Source organism: Grus americana, chromosome 7, assembly GCF_028858705.1.
Source record: "Grus americana isolate bGruAme1 chromosome 7, bGruAme1.mat, whole genome shotgun sequence".
NCBI classification, from domain to species: Eukaryota; Metazoa; Chordata; class Aves; order Gruiformes; family Gruidae; genus Grus; species Grus americana.
This window is the reverse complement of record NC_072858.1, coordinates 31,155,893-31,183,809: the sequence shown is the minus strand read 5'-3', so window position 1 is coordinate 31,183,809 and position 27,917 is coordinate 31,155,893. Positions and strand designations below refer to the sequence as shown.

General features: G+C 37.8%; 1 protein-coding gene across 1 annotated transcript in view; it reads right to left on the bottom strand.

Annotated features, from left to right (window-relative positions):
- Positions 1 to 3,537: 3,537 nt before the first annotated feature.
- Positions 3,538 to 27,917, bottom strand: part of GLUD1 (glutamate dehydrogenase 1) — a 30,703-nt gene continuing 6,323 nt past the window's right edge. The window contains exons 2-13 of the mRNA XM_054831617.1: positions 21,776 to 21,856; positions 20,892 to 20,947; positions 19,954 to 20,017; positions 18,212 to 18,306; positions 13,871 to 14,050; positions 11,964 to 12,101; positions 10,735 to 10,872; positions 10,529 to 10,609; positions 9,546 to 9,669; positions 8,188 to 8,279; positions 5,837 to 5,899; positions 3,538 to 5,203 (exon numbers count right to left, since the gene is read on the bottom strand). Of these exons, the coding sequence (XP_054687592.1) occupies positions 5,084 to 5,203; positions 5,837 to 5,899; positions 8,188 to 8,279; positions 9,546 to 9,669; positions 10,529 to 10,609; positions 10,735 to 10,872; positions 11,964 to 12,101; positions 13,871 to 14,050; positions 18,212 to 18,306; positions 19,954 to 20,017; positions 20,892 to 20,947; positions 21,776 to 21,856 (1,232 nt within the window). The 3' untranslated portion in view covers positions 3,538 to 5,083. The remainder of the gene's footprint in view (positions 5,204 to 5,836; positions 5,900 to 8,187; positions 8,280 to 9,545; positions 9,670 to 10,528; positions 10,610 to 10,734; positions 10,873 to 11,963; positions 12,102 to 13,870; positions 14,051 to 18,211; positions 18,307 to 19,953; positions 20,018 to 20,891; positions 20,948 to 21,775; positions 21,857 to 27,917) is intronic.

Genomic DNA, 27,917 nt, shown 5'->3' with positions numbered 1-27,917 from the left:
TAGGCTGCAGTTCTTCCACTTCAAGACAATACCTTCTCTTGCTCCTCATGTCTCAATAAGTCTCCTCTATGGAACAATTCTGTGCCTTTAAAACTAGTCTGGTCTCTTACAGAACAAAATTTTCTCTAGCTACAAGAGAAGGTATTAGAGTATTCACTGAATTTTGATGTGCTGCTCTTAACAGCATTCTGCTTCGTACAGCGAGCATCAGGCTTTATGCAGTTAGTGGGAGAATCGTTACCAACAGAACTGCCCAAGCTTGCTCTCTGCAGATCCTAGCCAGGCTCAGTAAAAGGAAGGGTTCATTGCACCTGAGTCTCTACTAGGGTTTGTTTTCTGGCACTGTAGGTGACTGATGTTGTAGCTTCCATAAGCTTCATCTGTACCAAGATACAGGATAACGTGGGGAACCACAGCCAGCTTACTAATAGCATCTCTCTCCCACAAGACTAGAGTGCCCACCCTTATAGAATAATTTTCATCTTCTCACCCTGAAACGTTTTGCAAACCCTTCTAAAATGTGATTACTGAGTTTAGGGGAAGGGTAAAGACTGCTTGATTTACACTTGTTTTTCTCTTTATTCCAGCTAATGCGGTGGGCCAGACTGTGCAGCAAGCAGTGGAACAGGCTAAGGATGCTGGTCAGAAAGGTACGCTCACGATTCTGTTTATTTCAATAATGTCACATCGGTGAACTCCCAGATAGGTTCCCCAACCCTGCCTTGCCCCTTGTCCCACAGGGGGAGGGAAAGGTATTGCAATGATGCTACAGTTACCTTTGGGTTTTTTCTGTTTTAAAAGCTCTTGATGAAGTCTACAAAGTTGCTGAAACCGGTGAAAAAGCTGTAAAAAATGTAGCGAATCAAGCAACTTCATGGGGCAAAAGCTTTGGACAATGAAGATAAAAATGTAACACCACTGAAATTTTTGTAAACAAGTTTCTACTACATGTACTCTTAAATAAAGAAAATACTTCCACTCTACCTGTCTTGCGTGTATTCCTTAGGAATCCTTTGGTTACACATATTAAAAACCATTTACAATCACTGGTCTGGAAAGACTGGATTACTTCACAGAGCAGACAGCTAAAGCTCTGTTATGCTATTAATGCAAACACGCTCTTTTTTATGAGCTAAGGGATGGCTCGGAGTGGGCACAACGTAAAGCCAAAGACTTGAGATTTGTCTCTCTCCCATTTTGTCACTGAGTGTAAGTTGTGAGCCCATGTGTGCAAGTAGCACAAGCTGAGCACCTAACCAGCTGTTACAAGGTAAGCACCTGTGCGCTTCTGTGACTCCGCTCATACTTCTGGTCTTATCTGTAAAATTGCAGCTAGATACTGTGCCGACAAAGATTCAGGTGTGTTTAGGTATACGTAACCACTGTAAAAGAGCACTGTGATACCCAAACTAATGCTAACAGCAGAACAAGGCATTGCTGCCAGCAGGGCACTCGGCTCCCCACTGAACTGCTTGGCCCTGCCTGAGCTGGATCATTGGTACAACTTCAGCAGCTCTCCACAGCAAAGTATTATGTGTAATGTAGCACGCAGTGAGGAGGGAAGAAGTGTTTTGCTGTTGGAATGAGTGAGGAATCTCATATTAGTAACTGGTGAGTCTAACAGAGTAATTTAGAGGTCACATACTTGGCATCTTGAAATCAAAGCAAGAATTATCATTGCGCCAGCCCTTCCTCCTGACAGTGACAGTTGCCATCAATGAAAATGGATGTAGGTCTGAGTTCTTCACAGGAATGAAAAATGATTGTTCTACTTGCTCTTCTGTACAGTAGAGATATGTTTTTAGTAGCTTGCAGGTAGCATGTAAGCCAAACCATTGTAGTTGTGATCCTTATGAAATTCACTTGCAGCTTCAGAGTACTTACTGAGCCACTATTACACACAAACCATCTACATAATCAGCACTTAATACTGCATGAGAGATTACAAATACCTACTATGGTAAGGATGTGTCTTGCTCTGCGTAGTAGGTGTATTTCAGAGCAGGTTCAAATCTGTGCTGAAATCTAACTTCAGGTACTGACTGGCTCCGTGCCAAACAAACTACCATGTTTCCTGGTGAACGTGTAGTGGTGTGTAAGTGAATAGCAGTGGTGACAATGTTGGTAGCTAGAAGATAAAACTTGTGTGTATGTACGGAGGGGAGCAATCCCCAAGAAGTGTGGTCTAACACCTAATTGCAGTTATAGTAAAAAGAACAAAACCAAACCCCAGGTTATACATATAACCTACATCTCAGAGCATGATTGCTTTTTGCAGCTGTGGCTAGGGGCTGGGAAAAGGCTAGAGCTGCTTTGCACCCAAGCCTCTAAAACCACATTTAACTCACAGCAACTGTGTAAAATTTTACCACTTTCCTGTTGCTGTTGCCAGGTCTTGAGAGGTATGTGCTGCAAAATGTGGTAAGGAATGTGCAATTTTACTTTTTTTTTAACTGTCTGATCACACTGGAACTAAGTTCAGCAATGCTTAGCACCAGTGTAGCCTTAATGGACAAGACTATTTCAGAACAGGCTATCTATCACAGGAAATGTGGATTCACTGATAGTGTGGATCTTGCATTTAGCTACAAGCAAAGGGCAAATCAGCTGATGTGCTGTAATCTTACGTCAGACTCCAAGTATCAATCTCCTCAAGAATCTCAGCTCTTTGATAAAAAGTACCCCAAGTTCTCCCTGCACCAGCTTTTGGACATGCTCAGATTCGTGTCTCAGAGGTCTCCAACACTGCCCCTGTTAACAAGAGGGCAGTAACTGTTGCAATTAAGTTGGCTGAGGAGAAATCCAGTTAACCTTAAGGGCTCATCTCTGGTAAAATCATACCTGGTGGTAGGTCTGCTTTCTTTCATGATGTCCTGGGAAAAGAAGTGTTAATGTGTGGGTGTACAAGAATCTAAGATGTTAATGAACTGGGGAATTGTGCAGCTCTTGGCTTTTTTTCCCCTCAAACTGAGTAGGATGCAGAAGAAAGCCCAGTCAGCTATCTATGCCAGCTTTCCATATGCTCCAACACTGAAAGGGCCCCATTTTTTGAGTTTGCACAGCCAAATTAGAGGTGCTTCACGAGCTGGAGAGGAAATGAGGGGGGGGAGGGAGAACAATAGTAAATTAGCCATGTCTCTTCACTACTATTGCACTTTGCTTTCAACAACTTTGCTGCTAGATAATGCAACTCAGCTTTTAAGATACTTTCTCCTGTCGATAATACAACTACATTTATTTGTCAGGTTTTTAGCATCTGAGTTTTGGTAGGTTACAATTTGTCAGAGTTGAATTGTTACAATTTCAGTTTACTAGCTCATAAATTTTTACATAAAAACTGCACTGAAAAAGTATGATCCAACATACAGATTTTGTGCTCAGAGCTCTGCACCTTGATCACAGTAATTCTTTCATGCTCAAAGGATTCTCATCTTTTAAAAAAATAAATGCCAGTATATACACACACACTGCACTTAAGTGATGTGAAGTACTTTTATAACCCTGGATATCAGCATATAGGATGGAGTAAGCCACTAGTTAAATGCATCACACAGGTTTATTGCTCAATGCTAACTATCAGAATAGTTCTTCACACAAATTTGAGAGGACACAGTAAAGACCTGAAATGATTTACCAAATATATTCAACTTCAAAAATCTTGTTGACAGGCAAGTTCAAGAGACCGATATCCATATTAGTGAGCCCCATAGGATAACTCAGAGACAGTATCTTAGCAGTAGGCAGGTAATGAATAAACAAGTGTGCTGTGAAGAGTCACAGACTGATTGTAACTAGGGAAAGCTATTGAATGAAATAGAAAACAGTAATACACCAGCATAGTAGGTTTGGAAAGGTCAACTTTTTTTTAATAACTGCTCTTCTCTCCAGGTTATGTCATGCAGTTACAAAGTAGTTAGAAAAAAAGCATGAGTTTCTGGGAGGGACTAAGTTGTCTTTTAAAAAAAACATATTACATAAATAACATCTGGCACTTCAAGGGGACTCCACTGGACAAAAGCCTTACACTTTTAAAACTGTGCTTGATCCAATATTGTGTTGAGGTCCATTTTGTTGTATTCTAGTATGTTCAAAACTTTCACGACCTTCTGATGGGGAACTAAAAAGAAAAAAAGGCTGTGTGTGTTAAGACAGTGGATTAAGTTTATAGCAGCATTCTAGCTCCTCTGTAGTTTGGCCAATGATTTCTAGATTCAGTTTCACTTTAGTTGTTCACTGAGGCAGTATCTAATTTTCAAAAAGCCTCTGAAATGAAAAGACTGAAAAAGCATTCCAAAAAAACCTAAGTATGATTGCTTACCAAATTCCTCTTTTCTAAAAAAAGGAAACAACCTATAGTTATGTAGATACTTGATTAAAAATGTAACTAGAGTTGCTTGATAGTTTCAGCTTACAAAAATATTAGTCTGTCACCTCTACATACTTCATGGTGATAGTCAAGCTAGCTTGAAAAAGCAATAAAAGGCAGTCCTGTAACAGCAGCACAGTTAAAGAAAAAACATTGCCTAAAGAGAATCAGGCCTGAAGCTTTACTACAAATAAAAATTAGACTCCTATCAAAGTTAATCCCTGCTGGAGGCCCATTCTTCCTTTGACAATGCCACAGCATTGATCATACAAGGCCTAACTGAAAGTGCCAAAGCCAAAATTACATCATTAAACGAAAGTGCATGAAGTAATAATGAGCTATGTGCTCATCTAGTACAGTATCTGATCTGAAGTCTGAGAAGTGGCTCAGGTGGCAAGACCACTCTTTCATACATAAAATGTACCATTTTGTTTTGTAGGCAAAATACCCAGAATGGCCCCCACAAGTGCAGATGAACTGTTATCTTCAGATGTATACTTGTATACAATTTCCTAATCCATGGATTTTTATTGTTAAAAAAAAAAAAAAAAAAGACTAGTTTGGACTGAAACTAATTGAGAATAGAATCCACTATAATGTCAGAAGAAAAGAAAATTTTGTGGTTACATGTAAACTTGTGATAAGCTTTCTCAAGAAGAGGGTAGGTACATTAACGGCGAGAGGGATGGGATACAGTAAGGAGCGGTAATGGCCTGTTTATGTAAAGGTCAGGCCAGCCTCATTGTACACTTTGAAGACTTTCTCAATTGCATTGACATAGGCAGCTGTTCTCAGGTCCAGACCCAGGTTGTACTTCATGGCAGTACGCATGATTTGCTGAAATAGAAAAGGTTGTATGTGATTTCTTCAACTTTCTCCCTAAGAACGACACTAGATTTTCCTTGGAGGATCCAAGTTAGGAGTGTAAGAGCTGCTAGACTGGTATTAGAGCTCCAATCCTTTGTGGATCAATTCTAAAACTTCTTGATTCTGAGATCTTAAAGGGAAGAAAATCTCTCAGATTACTACAGTGTCCCTTTTCAGGTCTTGGATCCATGTGTACCTCAGATACAGGGAGTGACAAGATATCTCAAGTAGTCTTTGCCCCACTAACCAAAAATACTGCACAGAGGGATTAATCTAAAACTGCTGATGGTAAAGCAAAGCACTCCTAGGTATGCGTCCCAGATTAGTCAGGTACAAAAGGACAACTAAAAAGTATCTAATTACTACAGCTTATACTTGAAAATACTTCCTGACTAATACTTTCATGTATTAGTCTCTAATGTTTACTATACCCAGTGAAAGCTAGCCACCCTGGCACAGAGCAGAAATACCTCTTACAGTGACCTCCATTATCATGAACTGTTTATCTACTCCTTTAATTGCAAAGAAATTCTGTACAACCCATTCAAAAACTGTCACAAAGTCATGTAAGTTTTTTCCTATATTTACTAATGCAATACTTACTCGGGCAGAACGCTCCATTGTGTAAGCCAACCCAGAGTGGACAATGTCCTTCTCAGATGCACCCTGCAAGAACAGGGAACAAAATCAGTGTTTAATCCAAAACACAAAAAGGTACTAGTCCTGTATTATGGACAATGACATGTTGGATTCCCATAATTACTCAAGCTTACTCGCTCATTTTCTTCTAATGACTGGTGTAAGAATCTAAATTGCCTTCACTGTGTTACTTGAAGAGCTAATTATGGTCAATTCAATTCTAAAACCTCAGACGTAAGCTCTGAAGTCTTTCATATGCCTAGCTTCTAGATGCATGATGCTAGCAATTTTTATGGATGTTGTAACTACTGTTTTCAGTCTTCAGAACACCCAGTAAATGTTAAAACATAAAAGCTCCCAAGAGTTAATAACCCATAGAAGCTACTTGCAATTGTTTTGAACACAGTCAGGTTTTAGGAAGGGCATGGATCTCCAATTCATATATTCAAAATGCCCTAAGGATCTCCAGAATAACTTTGTTCCCATTAAAGTTTAAATACACCGAAAAATAAATAATTGAAGATAGTCTGAATTAGTATGACTGAATATTAGTTTCAATATTCCATCATCCTGACTGCTGTAACTTACTAATAATTTGAGACCTGGCTTCACAAAATACATGCTTTCCCTCAAATACCAATTTGGGCTGGATGTAGAAATTACTAGGCCAGTTTCTATGGCTTGTGTTTAAGAGATCACAGCAATTGCTTTAAGCCACAGAACTTATCTATCATGCTATTCAGTCAACCTAACATCAGTGAAAATGCTAGCATCATACTGGATCATGCTAAAGTCTATTTCTATCATCTGACAGTGGCCCAAGTTTACATGCGTTTCCCCTGATTTCTTCCTAAGGAAGCATGGTTTAATGTTTTTCACAACTCACTGGATTTTTTCCCCCAATCATTTGTCCCATCTCCTCCTGAGCTTGTGTTTAAAAAACAAACTGACCAAGCCTTTTAGCTTCCACACATCTCTTGGCAGAGTATTATGCATCTTAACTGTTTGCGGTGCTAGGAACCATTCCCATTCTTCATTCTGCACCTCACTCCGCTGGTTTTGTTTGAACGTATCTCCTTCTCTTCCACCCTTCCTTCCAGTGAACAATCTATCCTTACCCATCCATTTTCACACCACTCAGTCTACAGGTTACTGTCTTCACCTCAGTGTTCAGGCCAATAGGACCTAGGTTAGTTCATTGTTCCATGTATGAAAAGCTTCCGCATCTCTTGATTATTCTTGTGATCTTGCTCTGAACTTCTTCCACTTCTACAATGTTTTAAGATACAGAGACCTAACCTGCATGCAGTATTCAGAAGGTAGACACACTCTGGACTTGTTTTGTGGCATTATTAGTCAGTCCTAATCTTCTCCCTTCAGAACAACTTTTAACACTGTTTTTGCTTTATGATTCCTATGGATTTCTAAGCTTATATTTTGTCATTACCTCCAGATCTTTCATTTGAATGCAAATGGACTATCTCACTAGCCACCATTTTATATGAAACTTTCCTCACCATGTGTTGCTACACATTAGATAACAATGAATTTTACCTGACATTTCTTTGCCCATTGATTTAGTCTTAGAGGAACATTCTATAATTTTTCACCCACCTCTTGTCTATATTAGCTTAGCGTTACAGAAATGGTGTACAAAACTGTCTGTGGTGTTGGACCTTGTTGAAAGTTGTTTGGATATCTAGGCAAACTATATCAACAATATCTCCAAAACAAATTCTGGTAATGTTTGAGGCAGTATTTCCCACTACAAAAGCTCCATAGTCTTTGATAGCTAGGGTTCAAAGAAATTATGGAATCTATGTATTTATCAGGTTAGCCTGCAGAAATATCAAGTGTTTCATAGCAAACAAAAGTATTAGGAAAAAACATAGGTTTCTAAGTTCTCCTTACTGGCCTGCAAAAAGAATCATTCCCTGTCTCTTACCTGGTAAAAAAACCCAAACCCTCACATGGTTTGTCTCAATAATGGAGATAGTTTGTTGCTCTGAAAAAAGCCAGTATATGAACAGCAACATGTAATCTAACGCTAGTTACAAATATAAAATGCATCTGTATTAAAACTGTAACTTTTTAACAATACTGAAGGCATTTTTCAAGGGCTCAAATAAAAGAAAGAAAAAATAGTTTACTTCCGGTATTCCTAAGCTGTTCAGATCATTTGCTTGCTTTATTTGTTTGGCCATAGGCTAAGTATGACTAATGCCGTGCTTGGGGCAAAAACCTCTGTAACAGCTACAATGGTAAAATTTATATTGCAGTTATAATACCAGAATACAGCTACAGTAACTACTTACTGATATCCTATCTTGAAATTCTGCTGTAGGCACAACGGGAATAGTCCCACCATGTTTCCCAAATTTTCTTTCCAAGCTCTCCTGGACAGACACTAGAAAGGAAAAAAAGCAGAGGCAAGGTAACCGACAAGGAAAGCAATGTGCTCCCCAAAAAGGGAGCTGACCCCAGGACTTTGAGCATTCAATAGCATGAAATGCAGACTACGGGACTGGGGCAAAAAAAAAATTTGTTTTCTAAGAAAAGATGTTAATTTTTCTGTTGCTATAAGTGAATGCCTCCGATAGTAGTAGCAATATTGCTATAGTACAGTCACATGGCAAGCAACTGTGGATTTACTGATCCCACTTTGCTAACCTCATAAAGTTGATAGAGAAATCTGGATAGACTTTCCTAACTTGATAGATAGCATTAGACAAAATATTTCTTGACATTAAAGCAATCAATTGCCTCCTATTGCACTCTGCATACACACTATTTGCTAAGAAAAAAGCCCATGTGGAATTTTAAGTTTTTCCTTACTACATGAGAAGTGGTTTGGTATTTTGAATTGATACTTATTTCATCTTAGTTCTTGAAATTTAATTAGTAAGGTTTCCTAAACAACATGACAGAGTATTTCAGATGACACAATACTGAAGTTAAGAAAGGGATTTAAATTAGAATTGCCATAACCCTCAACCATTTTAGAAACACATTGAAAAGTATCATTTATGAGAAAAGGTATTATTAAAAAACGGGTCTATGTTCAGGTCTATGTTTTGTCAAATCCAATGTCCGAAGATTCCCAGATGTTTTCTAAAAAATATTGTTTAAAATGGAGCAATACCCTGCAGTTGTTCCCCATTAAGCTTCCTGTCTCCATGTAATTGGTATTCTGGCCCAGAAACTGGGAAGCACAGAACGACCCTAAGTGGAGCTGTAGGCCATAAGCAGATTTTTACAGTGCCTGTACCAATTATATTATTGCCCTTTATAGAGATCCTCTATTGTTGTATGTGCACAACAATGTTACCCACTCAAACTTTGATTACTTTTCAAATACCAAGTGCACAGCTGAAAGATGTTTATTAAGAAGTAATAAATATTTCAGGTAAGTGGCTTGAGTTCAGTATTTTCACACCACTGAGGAGAGTATCTCTTTAGGAATTAAAAGATAACTAAAAAAATATGCATTTAACTTATTTGAGTTGCAAGTCAGTTAATCTACCAAATCCTCCCTACTCTTCAGTATGCAGCAATAACAGACTTGTGGGAAATTGAGGTGAATTTACAATAGTTGTGTATTCATTTCTCCCACATTTGGTGTTTGCTAGTTCAATCTATTAAACAGTGAGTGAAAGTGGAACTGAGCACTTACTGAGCAAGTGGTAGTTTGAATCCCTTTCATACTTAAAAGTCAAGCGGCCATAGCTGACGTGGTTCAAGTTTTTCAGCCACTCAAAATAGGATACTGTTACACCACCAGCGTTCAGGTAAAGATCCTGCACAGAAATAGTACACGTCTTGAATTGTGACCATATGACAACGACAGCTCTATTGCATTAAGGAAAAGAAAGCAGAAATATTATGTACAAAGTATTAAACTGCAATGTAGAAGACAATCCAATTGTTATTCTTACATGACAGCACTTATGCCCTTCTGCAGTCCAGGGATTACTTCTGATTTAAAACAGGACTTGACTTTAGAACATGTGAAGTTCAGGTGTGCTTGACTGACTACTTTCTTTTATTTTAGCAGAAGTTTTTAATCAAGAAAATGAGGGCTTTCTTAGGCCATCTCAGTGAGATGGCTGAAGATCAGCCGCTCTTTCTAGCAATATCACTTGATCAGAACACCCTTTCTCTGGGAATAGGTTATCATTATACCTGGATAGGTCTTATTCTTTCAAGTTATCACTCTAGGCAAGATCACTCTATACAATCTACAATACACAGTTCTGTCAGAGCATCACCCAGAGACACAATATTTGCAAACAAATTGGCCAGTGTATTTACTCTGCTTTCTTCCCTTGATTAGTGGACTATTTAGTTGAGCAAATGTCAGCTAATACTCCAAAATGCAAAACTACATATTCAAGAACTAATTGTGGATTGTTCTCTCTTTGAAATATGCAGCCTTCATGTAATAGCTATCTTTGGTCATTTACAGTTGCAGTGAGATCTTTAATTACTACCAATCTTAAGCAACACTGACACCCATTTCCTAGACATCAGTTGTTAAAAACCACTTTTAAGAAAACAAATAGCTATTAATAAAAATCTTCAATAAATTACATCTTGCTACAATTCACATAAATATTACCCTTGTAATGAAAATCAAAGGTCATAATAGAACCTTACAGGTATAACCATGATATTCCGCTCCAAAAAGATTTTGTCAGCTTCAGGAGTCGTAGGCCCATTGGCACCTTCAGCAATAATCTGAAAGGAATCACAGCAGAGTAACTCAGAGGTATATGTTTGTTTCTGTCCGTGATAATTATTGAATATTAGTATTTAAATAGGCCTTCTCTATTTTTCATTTGCATTTGAATTCTACAACTTACTTTTGCTTTAACCTTGTGAGCGTTGGCCTTAGTCAACTGCTTCTCGCTGGCAGCAGGGATGAGAATGTCACAGTCTGTTTCCAGAATACTGCCCTCAAGTGTCTGTGCTTTAGGGAAGCCCATAATTGTCCCGTGTTGCTGTTTGAAGGAAACAAATCAGAGTGGTTTTAGTGTGTGTGTACTTGTATGACTGCTTTCCCTTCTTCTAACTTTCAAAAAAGAAAGCAGGGAGAAGCAACAGTACTAGAAAGACAGCACACAACACAATTCCTATCTTCACTTAGATTAGGCATAAAAAGCAAGCTACAAAGCTTGGAGAACAGTCAAAATTCCTATGATGTAGCCATAACTGCTCTCTGGCCAAAGACATTGATAACCATCTGGGCTCTGGAGTATTAAAAAAAGTAAATTGTCCCTCTCAACTCCTAAAATACCTGGCAAGTGCAATAGTTTTCAAACAACTGAAATGACCCACCAGTCTGTTACATGCAGGGTAAGTTGCATCACATAAGATTTAGAAGTACCATTTTAAAATTCAGTACAATGATAGCCTTTGTTTAGTGAGAGAATCTTTTCATTCTTTTGAGAAAGGGGGTGATAAAGACATTTGAATACTCCCTTTATAAAATGACACATTAAATAAGCTCCTTAGAAACTCTAAGTAGAAGACTGTGTTTTAGTGCCTGTGAACTGTCCCCTCAAGACTGCTTCACTTGGAAACTGAAAGAAAAAGACCATATCCAGTTTTCATTATAAACTACATATTGAAGTCACACTGCCAGACAGGCTTTCATTTTTTCGAAAACACACAATAGGTAAGAAGCAGCAAAAGTGCACTTTGAAGTCTTAAATGTCCATATGTTTGTGATCCTCAGCCAGGAATCATTCAGGAACCTCCCTGTCCTGTTTCCTTGAGACATCGTTCCTAGTTTAGTCATAAGAAATGCAAAATAATCATGAACTCCAATGCTGAAACCAAAGTAATTAGCTTACGCACATGCAAGCCCTTGCCATTTTTCTGAGAGTCAGGTCAAAGAGTTAAAAAATAACACCTGCATTACTATCGGGGATAAGGAGAAAGCCAGAAGAGTCAACATTCTTAAGCCATTTTCTGAGTACTAATTGCAGTGTGATTTAAATATCACAAATTAACACCAGTCTACAATCATCCTATGTGGTTGCAAAAGCTGACAAAAATGAAACTATTTCTGCTCAGCTAAGTTTCATACCAATTTGTAATCTTCTAGTTCCTTTGGATCAATCCCATCAGGATTCCAGATAGAACCATTAAACTCTCCAACAGCAACACACTTTGCTCCAAAACGATGCAAGTATCTCATAGAATGCAAGCCCACATTACCAAATCCCTGAAGGTGGAAAGAGAAAGGGAAAAGTAGTTAACCCTTCAACTAAAATGATTATTACTGCTAAGGCTTACATAGCTTTGAATAGCTTTAAGTAGTAGTTCATCTATCGGCATGTCTTGGCATTAGATGATGTGTACAGGAAAGATGGAAGAAATCCACAAGCATTCTGGTCTGAATACCACTCTTGAAATTCTGCATTGTAGCCAGCAATGTACAGTTGTGCTAAGTTTTTTATACTGGAAATAGAGAAGGGAAGTGTTAATGCTACTATGAAAGTGTCAAAACTATGATGTTTATCAACACGAGAATGTTATGTGTATGTATTTTGTAACTGGCACTGTCTTAGAGGGATTAATGGATTTTTGTATGACCATTCTAAGGTTTGACTAACACTCGCAGGCCAGGAATATTTTCATTTAATTTGGGTAAGGAAGGCTTACAAGTGTAAAACCACTCTAGAATGGAAAGCATTAAACATATATATGTATATATAATTAATTCTTCACATAAAAATATACAAACTAGTAAGAAGCTATGTAATTTTTAATACATTTCTGAAGTGGTCCTGTACAAAACAGACTGCCTATAATTTAAATTTAGATAATCTTGCAGTTCTTTAGCATGTTTTACATGCCTACAGGTGTAGAAAACCTAATTCCAGGCCATTATTCAACATTTTGGAAGTACACACGCATGTCAGACCAAAAGGTCACACGATCCATGTCAAAAGTTTGTAGTAAGATTCTGTGCCAGAAAAAAAGTTGAATATTAAATTTCTGTATAACATAGCTCCAATTATATTTAGGATTTTTGTTTATATATTAGAAGGAAACTTCAATGCAACAGTTTGTTACGCACTAGGTTTCTTTGCAATGCTGTATCCTCGTTTTCATAAAGGAATCTTCAGCTATTCTTTTGGCCATGTTTTTCAGTCTAAGTTATGCTTAAGTGCTTGTTGGTTAGACCTCTGCCAGCATGAAAATGCCAAAGTGCAGGGAGAGGAGTGTGCTGCTGGGTCCGTGCAGGGTAGAGATGTTTGTTTCAGCCCACTGGTTAACTAGAGGACGACTTGGAGGTTACAATTACTCTGCTGTTTGTAACCACCAATGCACTGGTACTAAAAACAACAAAACAAAGCAATCCCTCAAATCCTCCATTTAACATACTGTTCAAAACTGAACAGAACCAGTTATTTCTTAAAAATTTTAAGAATAACGCACATTACCGAATACCAAACCCCTTCAAAATTCAACTACGTAAATCCTGAAGTCTCATGAACACCAAAAACGTACATTCAACCCCACGAATTTAGGATAAGGTCTTGGTTTCTACTTTTCCAACTGCTCATTCCATAGTGGAAGAAGAACATAGCCCCCAATTCCTTCTCTCCCTATTTTTTTTTTTATTATAAAACAGTGCAACAAATTTTGTGTAGGCAGAAACAGTGTCACAGCTCACTGAAAAGTGTGCAATGCCTTTAAGAACTTCTGTAATAATATTTCACTTTGTTCTTTGCCGCCTATGTTTATAAAGACTGGAGATTCAGCTTTGTGCTTGTAGAGTGCAATCAAAAGTTCAGTTTTTAAAAAACAGTCCAAAAAATAAAGGGCACTTATGTTGCTTGAAAAGTGTTTCTAAAGTTTGAGAGTAAAGGTTAACTTGGAAGTAATAAAATCCTAACAGGATTTATTGCTACAGCCCTTTTTAAAAGCAGCTCTACTGGAAGTTTGTTTACTACTTTTTCCCTGCAGTTGAAGGAAAAAAGTTACCTGAACAGCAAATGTTTTATCCCCAAATCCAGGAGTCATTCCTAATATACTCATATATGATGCTTCATTGATGAAATTTTCAATTCCATGGAAAAGACCACGACCAGTTGCAGATATACGCCCATGGATCCCACCCTGGCTGATGGGTTTACCAGTCACACATGCATGTGCATTAATATCCTGTAAAACAGTGAAGGACTTGTGAGCTATGGAATTAATCAAAGAACAGCTGGAACAAGAGGTTTTGTACACTTTAAAGACAAAGGAAAACAGGAATCGTGACAGTCAGAAAATTATATACTTTATATACATTTAGTCTGTAAAGATTATTTCCTTCCTGAGCTTGTGTGAAGAGCATCTCAGAAGTATCCTAGCAGATGATGGAAAAGTTGTGTGATGCAGTATTGGATACGCTCTGTAATTTTTTTATTGCATTTAAGTGTATATGTGAACTGTTAGCAAAGAGCAGACCTTTGACAAATCAAAAAGCTTTGAGAGATGTGTTTCTCAGAATTAGCTCCTATTACAGCCATAATTTCCATTATTGTTCTTGACATTTTAATCTTTTAAAGGGCTCAGATGTATCCTTGGAGTGGTCATAGCTAAAGCTGTTTAATCATCTTTAAACAGTATTTAGTGTTCCTTTACACCAAATTCAGTTATTTAGAAACAACAATACAGGCCTAATACCTTCCTGTTGTCAGAACACAGTGATGTTTGATCTCAGAGAAAAATCCACAGTACAAAGGTCATATGGGAAAAGTTAGATAAGTATTTACTACTTTTATTCAGAAAAACAATAGATACAATCAAGCTTCTATCATTAATTTGGTGGTAATAAAATTAAGTTTTCCATATGCTAGACAGTTAGCCAAGATGAAATAGACTATTTTAAAACAAAGCTGGTTTTTTTTCAAATTGAAGTTAATAACTTGAAAAAATTTTTTCCAAACTAGACACTGTTTGGGCCTCCCTCTTCTGTCACCTCTGGTTCCCATGCTCCCCACACCCGAGGAGCACAGTCACACAGTGGCTTGGCATCCAACACAAGTGCAAGAGGAGGGATGAAAGGGAATCCACTGAAATGAGTCTGCCAGCAGCCGGATGGGTTTCTATTCCACCAGCCACATATTCACTGGGAGGCTCCCTCCTCTCCATCACTTGTGCCAAACATATTTGCATGCCTGTGGTGTGAGTGCAAGATGCTTGCGGAGAGGAAGGAAAGGAGCAGACAAAAGTAAGTGGAGGCAGAATGGCAGGAGACAATTACAGCAGTAATAGAAATGAAAACTACTTATTATTTGAAAATGATAGGGAGTTAACCATATTAAGCCAAAGATAACCCTTCTTTAAAAACACTAAAAGTGATGCTGGGCTTGCCACAACATTCCTAATTCAGTTTCCCAAAATATAGCTGCATTGGTCGCATTAAGCTGTATGCTCCCTCTGGTGGCATCTCGACTATAAACAAGATCTGTGATGGTGTTTTGCTAGAACAACTTGCCCTGGCGTTTTGATGTATTGTTAAGTTTTCATTGTGTTTCAGATTGAAACTACATTTTAGCCTTCGTGCATTCATGGAGGAAAAAGTATGTTTTATAAATACTTGAAGAAATACAGCCTCCCACAATCCACAGAATGTACTTATTTAAGTCCTTTCCCATGTCCCAAAAGTCAGTTGGATGTGTCACGAAGTACAGAAGAATGGAAAGGATGAATTTAATAAAAAAACTTTAGCCATATATAATTCAGTGATCCAGCAACTTAAGATGGATTTTCTGGAACAGTTAACATGGTAGTTATTAAAGACTTGCATGGTTTAGCAAGAAAACAGAGCATGGGGTGAGGGCAGGTCTGGGTCTTCTTGAAGTCACATATACAAACCACAGTCAATGTCAAAGTCCTAAAAACTTTGGTTTTAAATCAATCAAAAAAATGTTTAACACATCTTGGGCCAAAAACAAAAGCAGGGCTTTTAACGAGCAGCTTGTAAAATGGCTTATGGCTAGCATTAAAGACTTCTGTATTAGTACTAATAGTATAGGAATTTAGCTGGTGAAATTCAGACACTGAACTTTTGCTCATTTCTTAACCCCTTTCCACACTGCAATAATTTTCTCCTTGTCCAGCATCCTGGCTCTGTACGTTAGGTTTTGAGCAGACTTCCTCTATCTGTTGGTACCGGTTATTTGAGTTTTCCTTCCCACTTCAAGCTCCCTGAACACGTATGCGCAACCACACTGACTCATCAGGTTTGTAGATTTCTCAGATCCCTCTAACCTAAGAGTTATCTTTCCACTCAATTGAATGTAAGCCCTTGCATAGCTTCCATCTGTTTTCTGAAATATGGTTTCACTTTTGTTCAAGGGTCATTTTCTGCTCTCAGTTCCCTTCCCTCCTTCCCCTATGGCCACTTTTATATATTCAGCAGTTTCTTAACCACCTTTATTTTTGTTCTTGGTGTCTCAACCAGATAGTTATCTGAAACATCTTCCGCTACAAATTGGTCTTGATAGATTATTCCACTTTTTGCAGCCTTGCCAGAGTTCCCACCTTTCTTCTCTATGCTTGGTCATTCTCCACAATAGCTCATAAGTTCCACTACGGCTACCATTCTCTCTTCCATGTACAAACAAGCAATCAAACAAAATTAAGTAAACCAATCTAATTTTTCCTTATTTCAATTCTTTAATTCACTCTGCCTCGTGTGACAGTTGTAATATAGTAACGCTGTTGTATCACGGTGAAATACATGTTTTATTGCAATGAGTTAAATGTTAAAACCTAAAATGCTTTGAGGCAGTAGTTTTCTTAAATGCTGGAATTTTAAGTTATGACTGGGGGAGCAAGTTGCCACTCGGCACATGGAAGTCTTTTTGAAGTGATAATTTTGGCTTTTTATTAAGTTTAAAGTTTTAAATAAAATATATATATTTACATATGTGAATAACAAAAAGCAAGTAATGTTTTACACTGATACCCCTATCTAACAGACTGCTCTGTGTAAAAGTGATTTAACTCAACTGATCAGCATGCCACAGCCTATTCCACAAACATTCCTTTCCCTCCCCCATAAAATACCTTGTACCGTATTTCAGATCAAGAATAACCTGTGCCATCCCCTTCTCCTATTGTTAAAGGCATCAGACAGCACAAGACAAGTATTCTGCCAAGAGACTGCCTCAGGAAAGCCAGGCTATGTCTTGAACAGACATGCCAGAGAGAAATACGTGTTGGTGGCTGTAATGCCTTATTACTGGGGGTGTACACCCTGCTCTATTTCTGAGGAACTATTACAAGGGACTGCAGAAAGTGAAAAGAAAGAGTCTTTTCAATTCAAAAGGAGCTGGGATAGGCAAACATACGATAGCTTAGCATATTAATACACTAATACAAAGCTATGGCAAGACTCCTTAGCAAAGTATAGCCTGCAGGAATAGCAGAAACATCATCTGAAAGAAAAGCTAGAACGCTTGGGTAGCATAGACAGTAGAGCCTTAAGAAATAAGTTGTCCATAATACATTTTTTTTGTGTTCAACCTGTCGAAGGTATACGGCAAAAGTGTTTGGTCAACAGTGATGTTTTTGGTACAGTCAAAATAGATACAAATAACCCAGTAACCGACATAAGGACAAAGGCTAAATTAAGGGCTATAATTAAACACTAATTTTTAAAAACCTAAACTTAATTTTTTATTGCCTTGTGGGCAATAAATTGTATCAGCGTCCTTTTGTTTTACATTTTGGAGAATTTCCTGAAGTCTACACTGATTACTTGTTACTTTTAGGGGACCACAGATGACTGATACTTTTATAGGTTATACCAACAGTGTGAAATAAACTTACATGGTCTCGAGTGCACAAAACCAGAGCATTTATTCAATAACATCTGTAAATTCAGTAGTCTGAAATGGAAAGATTTCAGTACTTTATACCAACTGCTATGAACTAATTGTTTAACAACTTTAAATTAGTAATTATAGTACTAATGCAAAACAGAGGGAAATGGTAGAAATAGAAACCAATTCTACGCTAAGTATGAGACCTTTAAAAACAGTGTATTTTCTTTTTGCTGAACAGTGCAATCAGTATTGTATCAGACAAACTTAATTTAAACCCAGTATAAAAACATTAACCTTAAACTTAAGTTTACTTAACCTTAACTGTACCCTAAAAACCTCACACCAATTAAGTTGTTACAGTTTGAAAGAATATATTTAGATCCACATAATTAAAAAAAAATTACATGATTAAGCAGCATGGTAATAAATTTCTAGATAAAAAAGATTTCTGCAAAGACCAAAAAAGCTTTTCTACTTCAAGCCTCTGGTCAAAACTTACATAGTGTCCTATGGTACTGGCATAGGTGTCGGCAATCCAGGACATCTCCCTCTCCCCTGTGCTCATATCAGGAGCAGGCACGTCAACACCAGGTCCTGTTGGCAACAGTGAAAAAAGCTCTTAAGCTTAAGATAACATGAACAGTTATCTTCAACCATTATTCCCTTGGGAACCGTGCAGGGCTTGGCAGAGAAGAACCATTTTCCTGTTTAATCTTCAGTTTATTATGCAAGGAACAAATTCTTCTGGACTGGGTTCAGTTTTAGATGCCATATCATACATTTTTACAATACTGTCAAAACCTCCAACCGTTCGCACAAGCCACTCAGTAAAATGAAGATCAGTTTGTCAATAAAAAGTCAGAGTAAGATAATGCAATAAAGCATATTTATATTTTTATGGTTTTGATGATCATTGCTGTAACAACAGGAAGGGCGCTATCTAGGTATGATTTTTATATACCATGATGTTAATTCACTTTTTTTTGCATTAGAATTTCCTTTTTGTTCCTGAGTGAGTTTAAAAATTGATGATAGGCTGTTCCTAGTTGTTGCATTGTAGCACATGCATTTGATTTTACCCCTCACTTCAAGAAAGAGACATTACATCTTTCTTGATGAAATAACCTGTGAAAGAACTTTCACACATCTGTTGCAATAAAAGCAAATTCTGTTTGTTTTTTCTAGATAACTAAAAATAGCATTTGCCTAACCTATTTAAAATCAGGACTTGCTCAGCAAGATTTTAAATGCAACTCTGCCTCTACCTTTTTTCTAAGTATTTTTAAAAGGTTTGTGAAAACTGCGTAGTGCTAACCATAGAGCCAAAAAGGAGAACAAATCAAATCAAACCATTTTAATTGTCACTGAACTAACAATCACTATAGCTGGCATAGCGTATAGTATTACCCTAGTCACATATAACATCAATAAGTGTGTTTATACAGAAGCTTCATTTAGATGAGAAACACTCTAGCTGAAGAGCAAGAAAATGCAGATAAATGGATATATGTTCCCAGGGGCAGTTAGACATCAGGAACACATGACAGACCTTTAACTAGTTACATGCCTCATTATTCACTTGAATGAGAACCTCCTCCAGGTAAACCTCCTCCATTTAATTACAAGTCAAGCTAGTAACATTCAGCTTTCTCCAGAGGAGACTTCCAGATAGCAACTCCAGACAATTCAGGGTTGAGAGTCTGTATGAAACACCTACTAACATTACAGAAGCTGAGGTTCTGTTACAACAGGCACCTATGCTTCTTGCCTATGCTTCTCTTGCAGCCTGTGGTTGCCATGGGTGAAGCCATCAACTTTCTCTGGGGTGGATCTTCTATTTCCTTCCTCTGTTTCCTCAGATACCTGCCAAAAGCCTCAACTGAGACTACAGGAAATAGTAACAGTGAAGAGCTTGATATTAGAGATTAAAATTGCAACAAACTTGGTCACAATTTTATAATCTACCTCTAAGAGAAATGTGATTCATTCTGGATCCTGTGAGCTCAGCTTTTGTGGTTTATCACAGCAGAACAGCCACCAGAAAAAAGTTAAAACACAGTTCCCTTTAAAATGCACTAAGACACAATGACTTAATTCTCTGTGGCTCTTTGCTGAAAGTTCTATACACAAATTATTTACGGCTCTCAAAAATATGGTTATTTAAGGATACTTTATATTGGACACTGCCAATGCACAATAAATCAGATTCCTAAATTTTAATAGTAAAATCGCACAACATACCAATAAAGCCCTTTTTTGCCAGCTCCATGGTAAACCTTCTTGTGATCTTTTCCAACTCATTGTCCTATAAACAAAACGCAATAAATATCACAAGAAATCATTAGTGTTTACGAATATTTGCTAGAACTTATGCCCAAACATAAACAGATGCCCTTTTCTTTTACAAGAAAGGATGATTCATATATTTATATAATTTATATGCCACTCCCTAACAGACCCTTGGTATTCAGGCAGCACAAGGAAACACTCGGCTTTCCGTACATTCTGATGCACAAGAAGTGAGGAGTGTGGCACAGGAAGAACCACCTGTGCCTGTAGCAGAGATTTGCAGCAAATAAATCTGATACCCTATGTAAGAGATTTACAACCAGCAAGAGCTGCCTGCCGGTTGTGTAATCAACGCAGTAGAATGACTTCACACAAGTCCTTACAGGAGTCTTGAGCTTAGCATATCTGTTACGTATTCTAGTATTCCCTTCTGTACAAGTTATTTTAATTAGGGCAAAAAGGCAAGCCTGCAGTAAACTTTTTATAAGCCAAGTTAGTTATTATTTACACTGGAACACTGCACAGAAAGGTTTAATGGAGCATAAAACTATTTGTCAAAATAAACAAAACCATTAACTTTTTTCTAAGAGTAATTTAATGTAAGCCTTTATTAACAGTATCAACTTAAAAAAAATTCAGGTTCCAAATTATTTGTAGTCTTATGACTTTAAGAAAAAAAGTAAGTAATTAATTGAGGTATTACACCTCTGAAACACACACTTTTTAAAAATTCTTTTCCTACCTATTGCATGCACAAGCTAAATTCAGCCTTTACAGAGGCAGAAGTGGCAGGAAGTTTTAAGTGGTCAATAACGCCCTTAGAAGAGTTTTTTTAACTGGCTGGCTTCAGTACTGTAGGTAACCGAATTTTTATCTATGGTTAAGCTTACTGTGTAGTTCTTGGGATTGATCTTGACACCAGCCTTTGCCCCACCAAATGGCACATCTACAAGAATGCAAAGGAAAATCATTTTACTTTTTCACAATAAAGGCAGAATGCATCAGTAATATGTGTGAGGAATTATATCTTTGATTTTTAGCATTGAATTTGGTTTTGCCACATTTAGGGCTTTACAAGCGTAAGCTATAATCTCATCTAGGTACTCCTATGAAAATGGGAAATCTTTCAAGGGCAGCTTGAAAATGATCTTTGAAACTTAGAAATTCATGATTTAAACTTTCTATGCTTCAAGCTCTTGTACTTGTAGAAACAATAAGTTTTATGTTCATATTTTACTGGTTTAGCTCAGAAATTTTACTTTGGAAGTCCTAAGTGAAGTGTGTCTATATACATTAAGTAGTATTTTGTTTTCTTATACATAATGTGCAGATTCTCTCCAAACTCCCCTACAATTTAGCAGTCATGTATGAACTATACTTCTTTATGACCCATAAAGGAATTTTATCCTTCTCTCTCTACAGCAGCTCTGCCTGAATCCTTTACAGCCTCCATCTGTTCCCCCTAAAATTACGCCCCTCCTAATCCAAGTTTTTCATACTTTGATTTGAGTTCAAGAGCAGTACTTTTACAGGAGGGGGTAACTAGGAGAATTTGGATTGTTCAAATGAAAAGGTAATTTTATTCAAGTATCTACAGTGACATCAGAGGGAATATGTACTATTATTTTTCTCACAATATATTTTTCCCATCTTGCTACAGATTTTAGTCAGAGATTAGTGTCTAAAACTTAATTCTTTAGATGCTTTTCTGTAAATTACATCAATACTGATTTAAATTAAAGATTGTATCCTTGCTTGAAAAGTTATCACTTACCAACCACAGCACATTTGTATGTCATTAGAGATGCTAAGGCTTTCACTTCATCCACACTAACATCCAAACTATAACGAATACCTGCAAAAGACACATGAGAAAAAAAGGTATTCACTGAACAACTTCACAGGTATTTATAAACTGGGAAAGTTAATTCTAGACAAGCCATCTATAACATGCAGGTATGTAATTTATCAACTTATTTGCTTCAAGGCTTAAAGAACAATCCCCCATTCTCCTACTTAAATATCTATCTTTTACTCAGCAGAAATTCAAGAGTTCAGCAATTCTCTATTAAGTAGTTTAACAGCAGCACTCAACCTTGGAACAGAAATGAATATTCCTTGGAAGGAAGATGAGCCAAGCTGATAGGTAACTCAGAGTAGAGTTTTCAAGAGGCTGATAAAGCTTATCGGTATCCCATAAGATCTTTAGCTCTGGACTTCATTCATTGTATATACGAGATGAACTTTATTCCTGAATGTAACTTATCAGTACAGGTTATAATCAAGATCTCTTTGTTAGAGTAATGCAAGCTCCTGTTAAGTGATGAGCCTTGCAATATGTTGGCTGTGGTCCAACAAAAGCATGCATAGCTTCAGAGCTATGGCTGCTAGGCACAGCCACATAACAGAAAGGAGCAAGCCACTCCACTAATTCAAATTCGTTCAAAATATTTTTATGGAATAACTCTACCCCTGCAAGCTTGTGTGACCAGGCCGCCCATCCCGCACCCATGTGGAAGCCAGCCCACACCTGCATTCCTTGTTCTAAGTCATTCAGCTGAACTGCAAGTGTGTGCTGACACATGGTCCAGATGCAAATTCAAGTTGTTGTGCTCTGCTGGTGGCTCAGATGCAAAATGGGTGATCCCAGCCATCAAGGCAGTTCAAAACTGAGTGGAAAATGATTACACAAAGTTAGGGAGATCTGTCACCTGCTTGACTCCTACCAGTCTTCTAAAAATGGATTGTAGCTGTCCAATAAATTGATTGAACTCAAAAATAAAATTGACATATTCTGGAGGTAGCTGCAGAGTAGAAAATATTTAACCAAACTGACAGGGCACATATGCAGAACTACAGGAGCATAAACATGACATTTAAGATCAATATGGTGCCCAAAGTCATATGGCCACAGAAAAATAAACATCCCTACAGCTATATGTTAGCTTCTATCCAAGGTTCTCCTACATCACTGAGCATATAACAGAGCCATGAAGAATTTATTATCCCCACCTCTACTCCCCTAATCCTTGGCTGTAGGTTGTGCCAAGTTGCACGGTGGTTTGTAGCAGGCACAGAGTGTCCTTTAGATGCTAGGACAAGGCATCACAAATTTCCTATTATGTAAAGAGAAGACCACATTCAGGTCCTCAGGAGTGAAAAAAAGGCGAGCATACATTATCCAAACTAAAGCACTGTGTTGCCATGAAAGCCATTCCTGAATGCTCTGGAAACAATCCCAGTTTGAAAGGAACCGAGTGCTGCTCAAATAAAGCTGAGGGCCAAGTGCTGCTTTCTTATGCAAGTTCAATCAGTAAAAGTACTATGCCTCTGCAGAACAGAATTTAAATTTAGTGTGTACATGGGGAAGGGTGGTCTCCAAAAGCAAACTAACTGGTTTCTGATGTAGGTAGCTGTAAGGTGTTAATGTCTGTTCTTTCAAGAACCTTCTCACATGAAGTAATATTTGAAATTTAAGTGGAATCTACCAGAGCCCAACAGACCAGTTCAAGTTACAACACATATGGGTTTTTTAACATGTCTTACTCCGATCCTTCAGAGGAGCAGTTATCCTTCTGTCAAGCCCTGAGCAAGAACAAACACCACCTACGGGACTGACTGTCCTGCCTGGGGACATCGTTCCCTCTTGGTTGAGCAGGTACTCTGGGGACAGGTCTCATCTGAGCATTGCTTAAGCCAGCCAAGTCTGAAGCCACAGTCTATGCTGGGCAGAAATGAACTCTGCCCCTCCACCCCCAGCTGAACTAGATCACTGTGTATTTATTCAACCCATATATTTACTCAAACTTCAAGTTGCATACACAAAGCAGTTTTGCTATATCTATACTCCTGCAGGCACACAAAATGTTGTTTGTTTACATATGGAAAGCAGCAGGGGGACTAAATAGTTAGGGATAGTTATTTGGTACAGTTTTAACAGGGAAACAAAATACAAAAGGAGAGAGCAGCCTCCTTCTGCACATCGTATGGAAGATGGGATCTGAAAAGGTGAACAAGCAGCAGTTTAACTAGAAGACTTAAACGCCTGCAAAGCAGTAACATCTCCAATTTCCTTGTATTACAGTCAAGGGTTACTATAAAGTTTATAGTAAAGTTTACTGTAATTAATATTAAACTTTCATACCAAGGGAACTAGGGAAAAAGCCTCAAGACTAACAAAGTACTGAAAGGCTTTCAGCTGAGATGTCTTTGTCACCCATGTACATATACCAGAACAGGGAAAACTTTTAGACTTGAGTCTGAAACTGTCCTTTTCTGGACAACTTCGTATTTTTGACAAGATTTAGCTTCTTTTTAGCCTTTTAAATAGTTTTATTGAAATGGCTTGTCTGCTGGCTTTACCTTCATAAGTGGGAGGCTAGTAAATTCTGAGAGTTGTGCTGACTTCACTAGCCACTTTGCTTCAGCTTATCTGCTAAAAACTTTCATTACAGTGTCAGGCATAGTTCAGGGTGTGGATTCCAGGTTCCCTGACAGGCGTGGCAATTTTTTGCTTCTGTGGCACGAGTGGATGACATTTGAAATGCACTAATGTTTCATTCCTTTTCACAATTTGGCCAGTTACTGTTTTCCAGGAATTGCAATTACTCTACAGGAGGCCCACCTCTTGACAGGGAAGTTATTTGTGCTAAGCTGTTAGGACTGATGAGAAGCAGGCATCTGAGAATGCTGTACATTCCATCTGCAAGGGGATGCACAAAGATAAAAGACTTAATTTCTATTCTATTTGGACATCAGTGAAATTTAGTTTGACAGCTTCCTAACTTGGCAGGAGGAGAGTATTGCCATGCATTTGTATGGCTCTTTTGGCAGTGTTACTACGCATTCAATAGCCTGAGTCTAAAAATGGACCATATACACAGAGAGAATACTGGATTTGTTTTTTTAAAGATTCTTAATACGTAAGAAAATGAAAGTCACTGCTACGCAGCAAGATTATAATTTTTATAAACCCTGGCAAGTCCCACGCAGTAAGTCTCTGGAAACTTATGACTTTTACAGCAAACTAGCTATAAAAAATAGTTTGAATAAAGCCTCGAGTTACAGTGTGACTCACTGCCATGGAAAATACTTTTCACTGGAAAACATACAAATTCTTGTTCTAGTTGAGAATTCTCTTTCTTTGCCACACCCCAAGAAGTGTGCTGAGAGACACTTTGTTTTTCTAAGCACAAGACCTATCAGATGAGGAAATGTTTTCATTTTAATTTTGTTTCATTACTGGTCAGTATAAAGAGAAGGTTTTATCATCACATTCAAGTGTCTTTGCTTTTAAAACTTCTTTTTTATGATCTGTATTTTGGAGATCTTATACTTCACCCTGTTACCTCTTGCACTGAGCCAAATAATTGTTTTGACCAAAGTAAAATTTGCTCATGATTTAAGCTTAGCTTCTTTCACTTTTCCAAAATTGAGGTAGGAAAGCACTTAAAACACACTACTATTTTTTTATATAAATGTCAAAGTAGTAATTATCAGCAAGATTGTATTTTGGATTCCATGATAATAGCAGTCAGTTACTATTTCAATCAGCAGGTTTGTACTAAGAAGTGTACTAACAGGCATGTAACAAAGATCTTGATTTCAAAGAAAACTGGCTATATATCCTACTAGATTTTACGTTGCACAGATTTCAGTATGTTCTGTGATGTTCAGTGTGTTTATTATGTTTCCTTAGGAAACATGGTATACAAACCCACCAACTTTTCAAGGACAATTACTGCCTTTCTAGTATGCCTAAAAATCTACATTTAGGGAAGTTAGTGTAATTATTTCCTGATCTTCTAGTGCGCTGATCTTAAATGGTACTATTTGCGTATTCCCTCACCACTAACGACCATGAAGTATTCAAAAACAAGTCTCAAAACTAAACAGTTGCCATAGTGACAGTTCAGAGCAAAACACTTGGTAAACTACTCCTCCTGCACTAAACATCTCACAAATCTTAGCAAGTCTCTCAAGTTCCCCACAACCTGGAACAGATTTGCATCTCAGCCTGAATCATTAATATGTAACCGAGGCTTTTGTCCTGCTTTGACTTCAGTGTTTTCTTCTAGATGTGATCATCTTTTGAACTTTGAAACTAATTTGGGTCCTTTACAGATGACAGTTCCTGTTAAGATGGTGCATTTGTTCTGCTCACCTCTATTTGTAAAATGCTTGCTCACCAGAACAAGCGTTTCAGGGCAGCACCTATCCTACGCTATCCATACAGCACTCAGCAAGACAGAGTTCATGATCTCCTTTGAAAGCTTTTAGGACTGACTACAGCCATATTAATCTCCCAATTAGCAACACTGTATTCTGCAGTGGCTTTGTGGGTTAACAGCCCTGTCCATAGGCTGATGTTACATCCAGAGTCTAAAGGAGCTTCAGTAAAGATGCTCACCTTGTTCAAACTGTTCAGCTCCAGCATTTTTTGCAATGCCTTAGTTCCTTAATGTTTTAACTCTGGATTATGTGTAACATTTTAATTTAGATGAAGTTTGGGAAGTTAGCAAGTGAGACTGTGATTATACTACTGTCAAACTCTATGTAATCATTGACAATGAACACAGTATAAACAGATCTTCCAAGCAATCCTTAGGCTCTTTCAGAACAAGTACATTTTTCTAAATCCAGAAAAACAATGCAGCCTTCCCTATAAGGAAACTGCTTAGCCTTACTTAACCATTTGGAAAGTGTGGTAAACAGCACAATGAAAAATTTGTAATTATTGAAGATGAAGAAATTCCAGTCAAACCTAACAAAGCAAGATGAGTAATTCAGTGCTGGAAAACAAGAACACTGTACACCAATCAGCAATAAGAATTACTCATTCCTAAATTCAATTCACTAACTGCCAAGAGAGGAGATAAAAATATTTATCTCTTCCCACAAAGCATTAGCCAGCTATAACCTGGGGTGGGAAAGAGATTCCCCTATGGACACATCCCACCATTCTGATTTAACCACAAGTATCTATTTGGTGACCATTAAAGTACTCAACCAGACAGAATACTTCACTACGCCACTTCTTGTACACTTTTAATAAGCTGTACTTATACTTGAAATACACTTAAACATATATGCATATGTTTATTTCATTCCATGCAAAGAAGAAAAGCTGGGAATATTCTCTAGTAAAAAAAAACCTGTGGTGCATTAGTAAGATCCTGTGTTTCAAATGCAAATACGGCAAATTTAGTATATCACCTGGCATGCACATATCACCAGAACTTATGCTCTTAGAAATATGGTTATAAAGTAGAGTGTCACCTATAGAACTACCTCAACCCTACCTAAAGGATTAGGTTGTTCATTAAGCCACACTCAACACAGTAGTAACAAGGACTGATACAGATGAAATGCAGTAACACTACTTCCATGCAGATATTAATACCACATGCATGGCTGTGTGCAGAGGGCGGAAATAACACACGAATTGGCCCTGATGAGTCCAAATGCCACAGGAGCCACAAAACAATAAGCCACCATAGTGCTGACATGAAGCAGGCAAATTCCACCCTCTGCCTAAGAGTTTATTTCCTGACAAGATGGAGTTGTTGCAGTTCATGCAACAAAGAATACCTGCTAGGATGACCCAGAGTGCAGGAGGGAGGCTATCACGCAACAGATTCCCCTCCTCAGTCCCTCCAACATGTGTTTATCCAGAAAGCCCAATGCTGAGAGAGGTATGATCTCTCTATAAATAGACAAGGAGCCAACAGTAGCAAGGGAAAACAACTATTTAAGATCAAGGACAAAGCTGGCTACTGCACAAACGCTATGAGCTGATTATACGAAAAAGCTGAGACTGAAAAGATTCATAGCCAGAAGAGCAAGGGCATTGGCTCCTGCAAGAGTATCAGAGGTAAAACCACAAAACTGATACAGGTTCACCGAGAACTGCAATT